This window comes from Protopterus annectens, chromosome 8.part0 (genome assembly GCF_019279795.1).
Source record: "Protopterus annectens isolate FY-2018-M chromosome 8.part0, PAN1.0, whole genome shotgun sequence".
Taxonomy (NCBI): domain Eukaryota; kingdom Metazoa; phylum Chordata; order Ceratodontiformes; family Protopteridae; genus Protopterus; species Protopterus annectens.
The window spans coordinates 1,306,081,959-1,306,095,560 of NC_056741.1; the positions used below are offsets into that span (position 1 = coordinate 1,306,081,959).

General features: G+C 40.1%; 1 protein-coding gene across 1 annotated transcript in view; it reads right to left on the reverse strand.

The window, feature by feature from the left end:
- The window catches only part of DDX25 (DEAD-box helicase 25), a 2,576,846-nt gene extending 2,570,694 nt beyond the window's left edge, over positions 1–6,152 (reverse strand). Inside the window, exon 1 of the mRNA XM_044080825.1 lies at positions 6,025–6,152. Coding sequence (XP_043936760.1) covers positions 6,025–6,123 — 99 coding nt within the window. The 5' untranslated portion in view covers positions 6,124–6,152. The remainder of the gene's footprint in view (positions 1–6,024) is intronic.
- Between the last annotated feature and the right edge of the window lie 7,450 nt (positions 6,153–13,602).

The window sequence follows — 13,602 nt, forward strand, 5'->3', positions numbered from 1 at the left end:
TCTGCAAGATATACCTGCCCTCAAACCTTTCTAATGATGTTGCAGAACTGGTTTGGATCCCTAGACAGAGTATTTCTGATGCCAGCTGACTCACCAATGTACAGTAAATCTATCAGTTAATAGGCTAGCGAATGCCTTGTATACCAGACACAGTTATCTCTTAGCAGTCTGTAGGATTCATAATATAGTAACAGAGCTTTGAGGCTGTCTATACAGGACATGTTGCTTAGACTTCTTATCCTTTTAGTAAAGTATCTCTTTAACTATTCCAATTGTTCCATCTGTCTGGACAGATATGTGCCAAAGGGGGCATTATATTCAATGACAGGTTAAATGAGGGCTGAGTAAAGGGGTACAATGGCATCCCTAGATCTAGTCACAATTCCTTTGTTTCTAAGTTGTGCGATACAGAAGAATTTTCTTAAAACAATAGACACATGTTGGCTAAAAGTTAAGTCACTGTTCACACAAGTTTCCAAATCCTGAACAACTGGGTCAACTCTAAGAGATGTACTGTCAATGTGGTAGTTCCCCGGGAACTTGGACTGAAGCTTCAAAGGCGGTGGTGTTTCCATATTCATAAAGGATGCACACACACCTCCAGACTGGTAGCCCAACATAACACATCAGAGAGACTTCAGGTGCACCTAACATTGGGTAAGACAGCGATTTAGGTCGTAGCCTGTTATAGGTCCCCAACCATGTCCCAAGACTCCCACTCTACATTCCTAAGCACCCTGGAGAATATTAGGGTCCAACCTAACACTCTCATACTGGGCGACTTCAACTACCCCTCCATTAACTGGGAAAACTACTCATGTACCAATACACTTGCTCAACGTTTCCTGGAATTCATTAATTCCAATGCCCTGGACCAGCTCGTTCTTACCCCAACTGGAGGCCGCAACATCCTTGACCTGGTCATTACTAACAAGGGGGACAGTTGCTCTACACCAATAGTCAACAGCTTCCTGGTTAGAACCGATCACAAACTAACCACCTTGGAAAACCATATCCTCCCACCCCCACATAGGTAACCACCATGAAAAACTTCTCTAAAGCTAACTTTGGGCTCCTAAAAACAGAGGTGGCTAACTTCACGGCATCCATGCAAATGATGAATAGTTGCATGACCGCCGAATTATACACCAATGCACTGTACGAACACGTACACAAATGCATGGATCTTGCCATACCCACAGAACCAAGACGTTTTCATAAAAAAAAAAAAAAAAAAAAGGAAGCCAATCTGGTGGTCCCCTGCCATAAACAAACTCTACAACAGAAGGAGGAAACTGATGCTGAATAAGGTGAAGTCCCAAGACTGGAAAAACTCCCTTAACAGACTTCAACTTTTTGTTGAGGCTGATATGTAAAGCTATGAAAGGCATCATCATGGACCCAATAAACAAGGATATAGGGAATCGCCAAACTCTGGATCCCACACAGTTTGGTTTTGTGAAGGTAGATCATTGCCTGTTCAACTTGGTCGACTTCTTTGAGTTAGTCACCAGAGCATGGATGAAGGCAAGGTGGTTCATACAGCCTACCTTGATCTGGCCAAGGCCTTTGATACCATTCCCCACTCAGGAATCATAAAAAAACTCACTGAGCTCGGCATCAACCCCTATATCACTAGGTGGGTTGCAAACTGACTCACAGATAGAATGCACAGTGTGAATGTAGCTGAATCCAAGACAGACTGACAAGTCACGAGTGGAGTCCCACAGGGATCGGTCCTGGGTCCTCTCCTGTGTGGTATCTACTTCTCAGAAGTCCAGGCCAACACGAAGGGGCTCTGGCTGACAAAGTTCGCAGACGACTGCAAGTTGGGAGCCATTATTAACTCCCCAAGTGATGTTGACATCCTACAGAAACGCCTCACTGAGACAAATGATTGATGTCAAAACCATAGTCTTAAGCTGAACGCCAAAAAATGTGTCGTCATCCGCTTTGGGAAAAACTCACTTCCCATGAATTACCACATTGATGGTAGTCCACTTAACACAGAAAGTGATAAGAGATCTGGGAACACAGGTTGACAGCAACCTCTCTTTTGAGCACCACATTGCCACTGTGGTCTGAAAGTCCTATATGGCACATCTCATTGCTAAGGGTTTTGCATCCAGGAAAAAAGGAGGTCACTGTCTCCCTCTACGCTTCCCTTTCATTAGGCCAATCATAGAGTACAATGCCCCATTTGGCATGTACCTCACTAGACACCTGCAGAGGCCGCAAAAGTACCTCACAAAGAGGATCATAGGCCTTAAACACTTGTCCTATATTGGCAGAGACAAAAAACTCCAACTATTCTCTGTCTCATACCGCCTACTTGGAGGCAATCTCTACTTGACTTACAAAGGCATGTATGACCCAGTTCTGTTAGAAATGCTACATCATCCCTCAGCACCACACGCTACAGAGACCTCAACCTCATTATCACAATTAAGAGAACGTGCTGGAGGGACAGGTTCAGGTTCATAACCCAGAGACTGTCCATGCTATGGAATAGACTTACCATACATGTCAAGCAGAGCACCTCACTGGCCCTCTTCAAGAGGAATCTTGATGAGTGGATGGGAAATAGAAAATTCACCTGGGGGATCACTCCAGTGGCTCTACTTGACAGAGGCACTGGGAACTTAAGACGGGCGGCACAATGCCAGGATAATCGTACGGGCTAGGCTTGTAAAGGCTCCAGAGCCATTACCCGAGTACACACTTATGAACCTATGAGAGATGACTTCCCAAAGGATACAATAATGCATTTGTCATTCAGTTTCAGACCAAGATTTTGGTACCAGTTATTTATTTGGTACAAACCTTTCTGTAGGATGGCCAAGTCATCAGCAAACTTAGTCATCCAGAGCCCTTTGGTACTGGCTTTTACTTCAGAAAAGTAAATGACAAAAAGGCTTCACAATAATCACCTCTCTCTAAATCCTAAACTTATAAACCTCAGGACTATCCAGCAGTCAGCTCCCTCTTTACCCTGTAAACTCAAGTTCGTCCCCTAAGTTCTGAACACCAATACCTTCTCCAAGTACATAAACCCAATTTACCTGCAGGTCAATTCTTATATTACTGGACTATTTCTGTAATTTGGAATAATCTTCCAGCATCTATATGTCCTTCAGCCAAGACCTTCCAAATTCAAAAGTGCACTGTCACTTCTCTTCCATGTGGATTTGTAACTGCTCATTTCCCCGCGCAGCCATTATCTAACTCAATCTATCCAACTTGTTTACTCTCAAATTTCCTTTCTTATTTTTAATCTACCAAATGAATGCTTCATCTAATACCCCCTCTTTTCATATCTTAACTCCTCCCCCCACCCTCTCTCACTAGTCTCCACTCTCCCTCTACTCTACTAAACCATCTTCTTCCTCTTTCCCCACCTTTCTTTCATTATTTCCCACTCTCCCTCTACCTTACCAAACTTCCTTCTACAGTATTGTGTGACTGACCACTAACTTTTACTATACACCACACACCTCCTTCTCTGACTCCCCTATTTCTCATTTCCTTACCCTTAAGCCATCCATAAACCCATACCCTTACACCTTCACACTACTTTATCAAATAAAGATTCAACTGATACACTCCTTTACTTTTGAGTATAACAGTTTGTTATTCTCTCTTGCCAAACACCACTGTATTATGCTTTGTTTGATGTACTATTGAGTGATACAATGTGTAATTTTTATTTTATGTTTTCCAATAAGTATCTATCTTCTGTAATTTTATATACTATTTTTAAGATGCTTCTGCATAACAAAAAAATGTAATTTTGTTTTGTATTCTATGTATGTTCCCTAGACCTTTTCTCCCTGGTTCACTGAAAATGGGCTAGCCTGCCCCAGTGGACTTTCCGAAACAAATGTCAATCAATCAATCAATAAATAAAAGGTAATGTAGGGCACCATGTACTTAAAACGTGAAAGTTATACAGGGGAATATCATGGTGATTTTCAGAAATAAGGATATAGATAACCTACAGACTTCTGACCAAACCCATTTCAGATTTGTCAGAGGCAGGTCCTGCATAGTTAACCTGAGTGACTTCTTTAAAAGTTACTGAAGCAGTGGACAAAGGCAAAATGGTGGACACCGAACATCTAGACTTTGGAAAGACATTCAACACCATCCCACACTCTAGTTTTGTAAAACTCTCCAAGTCAAACATAAATACATATGCAAGTCACTGAATATCAAATCATCCCACAAACAGAAACCAGGAAGAGCAGCTCTCATCTCCTCAAAAAGATCTGTCTTCATCGGTTTAGCCCAGGGTTCGGTCCTTGGGCCACACCTCTTTGGCATTTACTTCTCAGGGGGTCAAAGCTAATGTTAAGGGCTTCTAGCTAACTATGTTTGCAGATAACGGAAACTAGGTATCATCATAACATCACCAAAGAACACAAACTTGGTGCCATCAAACTCCTCAGAAGTTCACTAAGATCTTCTAAGAAGGCCTGCAAACAAACAGATGATGTCAAAATCGTGGACCAGAACAAAATGCCAAGACGTGTACAACTGTATCCTTCAGTAAGCATGACTCCCCTTATAACTATCACATTGACAACACACCTTTGAAATTGATTCTATAGTTACGGAAATGTGAACCTATGTCGAAAATGATATGTCCTTCAATCACCATGTATCCACTTTTTAAGGAAGTCCTTTTACACTGCATTGCTTATATTTGAAGGTACTGCATCCAGATCCAGGGATGTAACCAACTCTTTACTCATCACGCCAGTCATGATACCCAGTTCATAAATACCTGCCTGAACACTTGTCTTAAATGGAATAAATGCAATGCTCTCTCATATTTAAAAAAAAAAAAAAAAAAAACACATGGGCCTAAATCTTAAAAATTACTAAGCATGCTACACAGTGAACCATTTTAGTGAAGGCATCAAAAATCTTCATATATTAATAGAAAAGCCATATACACAAGAAAAGTTACTAATGGCTGCTTGAGCAATTCAACAGTAGTATGATTCATTTAACACTTGTTTTAGATGTGTCTCACTCAAATTAAAAACATATAATTAAATAAGCTGCAATTTAATGTAATCTCTCAAGTAGGTAGCTGTTTTGGTTCCCACATATCACGCTCTTCAAAGGACAATCCCATCTGGGCTACTGTGTCCTGAAAGGCAACTGAGCTGGTATGTCCAAGAGGAAAATTATTTTCCAGATTCTCTATAAAAATTGTAGAAACTAATGCTCTATGACCATTCTCATTCTTGCTACGGAATAAATCTACAACTAAAGAATGCTCATAACACAGCTCTGTCAACAATTTGCTTGGATATGTAAAAACACACGTGTATTTTTTTAACACTCAAAATGATAAACGTTCCTCACCAAGAGGCAAGACACTTGGGAAACATAATGAAAAATGGAAGGGGGGATGATCTGTGATTACAAAGGAAATAAAAAAAGCTATCTGCGCTCCCAGCAAGAAACACTTTAACTTCATATAAAACAACGAAAATAAATGCAATATTGCAACAATTTTGTTTTCGTAATAAAATGAAAACAAGTTGTCTTGATTACAAGGTGGAGGGGGCTGCACAAAAAAAAAAAAAAAAAAAAACACACACCTCCGTTAAGAATGGCAACAATTGGTAATATATGAATACAAATTAAGATTACAATGCGTTAGAACAGCATTTCCCCTTTAATTGTAATTACTGCACCAGTCCTTCCCGTTTTTCATTTCTTTTTTACCATTCTACCGCTCTCCCAAACACGAAAGGAATGACCCTTTACATCCCTGCCCTTTTCCTCTACAACTGGAAATAAGCCAATGGCCACTGTGCATGATTAAGCTACGTACACATAATTACCTACATGCACCTAATGGTATATTTATTTAGGCAATGCCGCCCAAAACCAGTGCTATCAACCTCTCCTTCCAGGAGAGAAAACAGCACGCAATAAGCCTGCTGAATATTAATATAACCCATCTTATATATCAGGATTTAAATATCAATCCTCTTTTCTCCTCACCTGGCTAATTGGCAGTTCTGAATCACTAAAACCTACTAAAACGCCTTGACGATAACTAGACATGGTGTCCAATTCAACTCTTTCCACCACGTGGTACATCTGTGTTCAGTCTGTTAGTTAACGGTCTCCACGCGAGGTTTGATATATATACAAATTATTATAACACCAGATGGGATGCCGTTTGGTAGTTGAACGTGTTTCATGGCCAATTGGGCTACTTTTGAAAAAATAAATGGGTGGGAAAAATCAGGCTTGGGCGGGTTGCGAGTTTTTGGGCTACATTTTTTTTGCATTGTGTGCGTTTTGGGGCTTTTTTTCTTTGCACTCTTAGGAACTAGCCACTATCAGACCGGAAGATATATTGCTGCGGGAAAGATTAACTGGCTGGCACGGAGGTGAACACATTTGGCGTTTGGTTAAAATTAAGAAGGTAGAGGGTAGTGTTTCCTTGAGTAACGCAAACGTCTTGTAATTACTTGGAAATGTTGGTTTGTTCCGTGTACCTTGCTCTCAACCTTCCACAAAACTGAATGTTCCTCATAAAAAGGTACACTTGGTAGTAGATATATCTACTCTTTGGCAGAACAACGTGGAGTTAAGTCAGTAGCAATGCCAAACACTGGGAATTCAAACATAATATCGTTTTTCATACCTCTCAAGCCTCATTACGAAGAACGTACCTCATTTGGGGTCTTAAAAAGTTCATGTTCCTCAAAGTTCCACATTGAAAGACTCTGTCACACGTTCAGTGTTAGGAATTTTTTTTAAGTGAAATCCATTGTAAATAGAAATGAACCATATTAATTCATTAAAAGATCTCCTTTATAAGTAAAGCAAGTATATTTTAACCATCCTATGGGCTTCCTAGTTGGAAGTTGTTAGGAAGTCGTTAGTATGTGTTCCACATTATGAGGGCTAGTGTTCCTCATTTTGGAGATGGAAGGTTGAGAGCTATGATCAGCGTAGTTCTACAAAATCCTTTACGTTTATCAATTTTATAAGTGAAGAGTGTCCGTAAAGAAATATAAAGCCTTTGACCCTGATTATAGACAAAAGAAGAGGTGTGTCTCTCGGGGGGGGGGGTATTTGGCCCCTCAGACCAGCCTAGATGTTGTAGCTATCATTTCATAGTGTTCTACCTCCCGTGTGTCTACTCCTCACAGAATTAACAATTGTATCACTGGCTATTAAAATGAACATCGGGTAATATGAAGGAGGAGCACTTTCTTCTTCAGAAAAGTGGTTCTTCAGTAATTCACCAAACATCAGAATTTCTTCATACCTCCTCGCTGTTACTTAGCTTCAAAATGAAAATCCACTTTAAACTTGTATTTGTAGTATGTGACCATGTATAAACCTAGTAATTGCTAACATATTTAGAATCCCAATACTTTGTATAGTAACGTTATGTATTTTAGCTTTCTCAACTTACTATATTCTGTTATACTACTTATTTATTTTATTGTTTTATCTGGAGTTTTTCAACCCAGTAATTGTTAACCTATTTAGTATCACAATACTTTGTATAGTAACATCGTGTATTTTAGCTTTCTCAACTTACTTATAGTCTGTTATACTACTTATTTATTTTATTGTTTTATCTGGAGTTTTTCTGCTCCGGTCTCTGCTGAAAATGGGCACTTGCTCAACTAGACCAACCCGGTCAACAAATGTCATATAAATACATTAATTAATAAATAAAATTTAATAATGCAGTAATTTTATCCAAGTCTGACTTTATGGAAAAAATAATTATTGGGGGGAATCGAATATAATCCTAAGGGCAAAAAGCATAAATTATAGCAGTTGAAATATATGATCAGTACATCACAAAAGCAGATTTTTGAGATCATTCATAGTTAGCAGAAGTGATATTGCCTGCCTAAAATACTTAATTTAAAATATTTTGAGTTATGGTTACTTTTGCAGATTTTGATTCACTACTAGTGTAAGAAGTTTGGACAAGATCTGCTCAGGCTGAATCAAATCTGATTTCCAATTTCACTGTATGGTCTACTTTATAAAAGGTCTTACTTCATAATTTCCACAGGAATGTTGTACTCTATTGACTTGTCAATGACAATTAAGAACACTGGACAGAGTGTAACTCATGTCTAAGAATACGAACTCCATTAGTGCTGTAAAGATTACTGAGTTGTACTAATTGGCAGAATTTCCTCACAGAAGGGAATTGACAGCATTGCAAGCAGTGGAAACCTCATAAATGGCGTTTTCAAGTGTAAGCACATACGCCATCTAACCTATTGCATTGACCTCTTGCTTGCTTGTTTTTAATGCAAGTCCTACATTAAACATGACTTGGAGGTGTACTGTACCATTTGGATGTGAACTCTCAACACCAAAGCGCTTTCAGTAAATTTTGAAAGAGGACCAATGTCCACTTATCTAACTACCTGAAAGAGGAGCTCTCTTGCAGTATATTTTTCTGTTCCCTTAAATGAAACTGACCTCACATGCTTCCTAACTGATCGTTCAGTTACAATTACAAGACTCTTAAAATAAAGCAGGGCAACTTCCACGTGGAAGCACACTGCTGCTGGCTATAGGTTGATATACAAAAGTATTTTTTTTTTTTGACAATAACAAGTACCCATGTACTGTCCAGCCATATGAAAGAGTGGGTCTACGATCAGAATTTAAAATGTTACAACAGCAATGGATATGCCTACAACCACATTTCTGCCCTAATACTTCAACCAGCATGCAAAAACACTATTCCACTCCAGTGTTCTCCATTATTACTGACTGGTCAGGGCTACTATTTGTATTTCAAGACTTTTTGAAGAATGGAAGAACAGGGCTGGAGGATTAAGCAAGAGTGTGGGAAGAAGTAGGAGCAGAACTTCAACAAATGTCCTACACGATAAGTGGATCAAAATCTGTAGAAAATGCATAATGATGCAAAACGTGTTCTGTTAACTTTAAGTGTGTAAGAATTCAGATCATTGGACCACACATACCAGTATCACTCTGTCATAGTTCATGTGGGTGTAACTGACCTAAAAGGTGATTCCTTGGATTATATGAAACAAGACATTAAGGAGTTCTTAGACTGTGTTCCAGGCTGGTATGAGCCTAGCACTGAGCAGCATTCTACCTTCACCAAGGTTGATGCCCCACCATGAACAGATGATGATTTGACTTTAATGATCGTCTTTGCTTCTAGTGTAATTCCAGGGGGGGTGCAGTATTCATCAGCAATGGAGAATATGGTCAGCAGACCAGGTTCCTTTGCTGAGGATGGTCTGCACCTGTCCCCTTTGTGCTTTTGAATATTGGCTAAAACATTGTCCTTCCCCAGTGCCATTTTTAGGCAATGCCAAACAGACAAACCTAACACAGCAAAACAACCCATGGGAATCTATAGTCCAATACCAGGTGACTAAACAAGAAACTCCACTCTGTCCAAGTTCTCTTCACCCTGGAGAATGCAGGTATCTGTGCAGATATGGAGACATGGTTTAAAGCCGCAGACAGCACTGTGGCAGTGCAAGGCTACAATGCATTTCACACAGGCCAACTACTGCACGGGTAGGGACTAAAGATGGAGGTTTCTCAATCTACATCAATTACAAGGTCATCTCGGGGCTGGTGAAACAGGATGATTAACTTGAGCAACTTCACGTCCAAATTACCATAGAATAGTTCCTAAATGCTACAAGGTTAGCTTGGGTCATAGGTTTTATTTGTATTTCAAAGGAGACAGCTTTATGGTCCAGTCTTACCAGAAAGTACATTGCAGGGTATGGAGGCAGCGTTCTACCGTGTTGATGAGCAGCAGGTCCAGTATGTTAGCTCCCCATAGCAAGGGCATGTGGACGATCTGGCCCAGGGTGTTAGTGTTTACAAAGTCACTAATCTCTAGGCCTGTAGATATGGTGTTGTATGATTCCGAATTTATAGTGGGGTAGTTACAATTGCCTGTGAATATGGTATTTGGTTGAATGGTTAGTGTATTTGTTAAGTTTAATTCATAGATTCAAGTATGAGTTACGAGTTTTCTGGGTTATAGAGGGGAACCTAGAACTAGCAAGCATATGGTATAGGACTTTGCCTAAGGCAAACTTCGTATTCTTAAGTGACAAACTGACAAAATTTCAAGCCCTCCAAAACCCTGAGAACACAGTTGCCTATAGGGAATCATTCACAGATACTCTATGCAATCATATTAATAAATGCATAGAGATAGCTGTGCCTTCGAGAAATAAGCTCAGAACAAACTCACAAAACAAGCCACCCTGGTTGAATCTAAACATCAATAGGCTGTACAACATAAGGAAAACAGTCTTGGCAGAAATCAGGAAATACAGCACCCAGCAAGATAAAAACTCTCATCAATCTAAAACAAAATCAAGTTTACCAAAGCCCATTTTGAGGTAAAAATACTGTCCCAGGCCAAGGACAACCACAAGGCTGTCTTTATCTATGCCCATAACCTTAAAAGCTATGCACAACAATGTGCAGAGCTAATTATGTATGGAGCCACCAACATGGAGCCTGATGATATAGAATAACTACAGCTCCAATTTTAGCCCCCCTCAAGAAATACTGTCACATACCCCCACACACAACCATCAGTACGGAACAGGTCCCAAACACATTCCAAGACCAAGAACACCATATTAGTGGACCCTAATATTATACCAGGTGCCTCCTAAATAGCATGAAATGACCTATCAGGACCACTGGAGTCACTGTTTAACCATAACTCCAGTCAGGCTTCATGCAACGTGAATGGAGAAATGCTACAGTCATCCCTCTGCATAAGGGGTCAGCCTCTTATGGACCCTGGAAACTACAGACCCATTAGTCTGCTAGTCTCATAAGCAAAGTTATGGAATTAATTTTCATGGAAATGATTAATAATGACATTGGAAACCTACAGATACTGGATCTGACCCAGTCTGGTTTTCTTGAGGGAATATCATGCCTACTCAGTTTGGTAGACTTCTTCATGAAGGTCACCAAGGCAACAGATGAGGGCAAAGCAGTGCATACTGCCAACCTTGACCTGGCCAAGGCATTTGATACAATACCTCACTTGGGCATTGTAAACAAACTCACGGAACTGGGCATAAACCCCTATGTTACATGTTGGATAGTCAGCTGATTCTCATATAGGACTCAGGAAGTTAGGATAGGGGAGTATACCTCTACAAAGAAGCCAGTCTGTAGTGGAGTCCCTCAGGGCTTGATGCTGGGTTCACTCCTTTTGGTATCTGTTTCTACGAAGTCAATGCCAACATCAAGGGCATCTGGCTAGCCACACTAGCAAATTATTGCAAACTAGGAGCAGTTGCAGAATCCCCCCAAGACACTAATATCCTTCAGGAAGGGTTAATATAGACAAGTAACTGGTGCCATAGACACAGTTTAGAACTAATTTCCAAGAAATGCATAATAGTACCCTTTGGGAAGTCAGCTAGCCCAGTTAACTACCTCATTGATGATACATCCCCTAAGAGTAGGGTAGACCCAGTAGTCCGGTATTTGGGGACATGTAGACAGTAACCTGGCTTTCAACCTACATTTGTCTAGGGTAGTAAGGAAATCATTCCGTGTTTCTCAACTTACAAGCAAGGGTATGTTATCTAAGTCCAAGGAAGTCATCTTTCCACTGTACTCTGCTCTCATCAGACCCATCAATGAGTACAATGCCTCCTTCAATATGTACCTGATGATGCAACAACTAGAATGTCCACAGAGGTTCCTCACACAAAGAGTACAGTGTAATAACATATTATATGCAGATTGCCCTAGAGCCCTATCCCTATACTCTGCTTTATACAGACTTTTAAGACATGATCTATGTTTAGCATACAAGACACCTCAGGATCCTGCTCTGATGGACCTCTTGCATACCTGTAAAACACATGATCTATGTTTAGCATACAAGACACCTCAGGATCCTGCTCTGATGGACCTCTTGCATACCTGTAAAACAAACAGCATCAGAGCTAAGCAATCCAGGGAGTTAAACCTTGCTTGCAACCTAAATAGGACATATTGGAGGGACAGGTATGTGTCTCAGAGAATACCCCTTTCCTGGAACAGGCTTCCCATCCAAGTGGATTAAAGTTCTTCCATGACCGTATTCAAGCATAATCTGAACCAGTGGATGGGAAATCAGAAATTCACCCCTGACCTGTCAACTATGTCTCTAATGGATACAGGCAACCTGTAAATGTTTGACTACCCATGCCTATGGACCTATGAATAGTAGGCTGCCATTCTCTGAGTTTTTAATTTAATCATCTTTATTATAATGCTGCCATACTTTTATTACAGTCAAATATATTTAAGTACAAAGTGGCCTGTCTCTGCAGTGTAGCGGGATAAAACCCTGACTGCAACACAGACAACCTGAGTTTAAGTGCAATAGATTACAAATACATTTCTCTGTGGCTAAAAGTCAAAATCTACATGGTGCGGGTAAGCAGGTGCTTCACCAGGGAATATGAAGGTAACCAGTAGTATCCTGTAGGGCTTAGCACTGAGACCTTTTTATTTACTTTTCTGATTTCCAGAGTATTAACAAAGACCTCGGCTAACCAAGTTTGCAGATGACTAAATTAGGAGTCCTTGTCGAATCCCTTTGTGATGCCCAAGCCCTTCAGCAAGAATTTACATTCATAAATACCTGGTGTACTACATTGGGTGTCAAATTAAATGCTAAAAAGTACAATATTGTCAGATTTAGGAAACCCCCCTTGCAACACACAAAATAAACAATACCCCCTTCCAAAATGGGAATGTTGTTAGACACCTTCGAACTTTATTATCATGTAACATCGATAGTCAGAAAGTCCTTCTACTTAGCAGAGTTAATTGCCAAAGGAATATCATCAAAATCTAAAGAGGTCGTTGTCCCCTTATATTCATCATTGATTAGGCCAATTACTGAATATAACAACCTCTCTGGGATGTACCTTGTAAGACATATCAAAGACCCGAGAGGTTCCTAACTAAGAAGACCACTGGCTTAAAAACTCTATGCTACCAAGAAAGACTGGAAACACTGTCCCTTTACTCAGTATTTTATAGACTCCTGAAGGGAGTTGCATACCTTGCCTTCAGTGCCATTAAGGACCCCACTGTCCTGGATCATTTGTATTTCCACAAATCAAATAGTTCCACAAATACCAGAGCTATGAATCTAAATCTTCATTAGCAGAGAAGTAAAACATGGTGTACAGATAGGTTCATTATGCAGCATCCCTCCACTTCTGGAATATACTCCTGCTGTATTTCAATCAGTGTGATATATTGGCTTCCTTCAAAGGGGAACTGAATAGTCAGATGACTATTCACAAATTCACCCCTGGCCTCACTGGCCTAGTCCTCCTCAAAAAAGTTCACAATGATTCTGTGGAGCCCTGCTGTGAAGGTGTACAAAAGATGGAAAAAATGATCTTTTGCAAAGGGATTGAGTGGAAAATAAAGTAGTTTGGATGGTTGATGAGAGGGAAAACTTCCAAAAAAAAAAACCACAGGAAAGCAAAGTCAGAGGGAAAAACTCCAATGGAAGACTTGTGCAATACACAGGAGGAGCGCGTT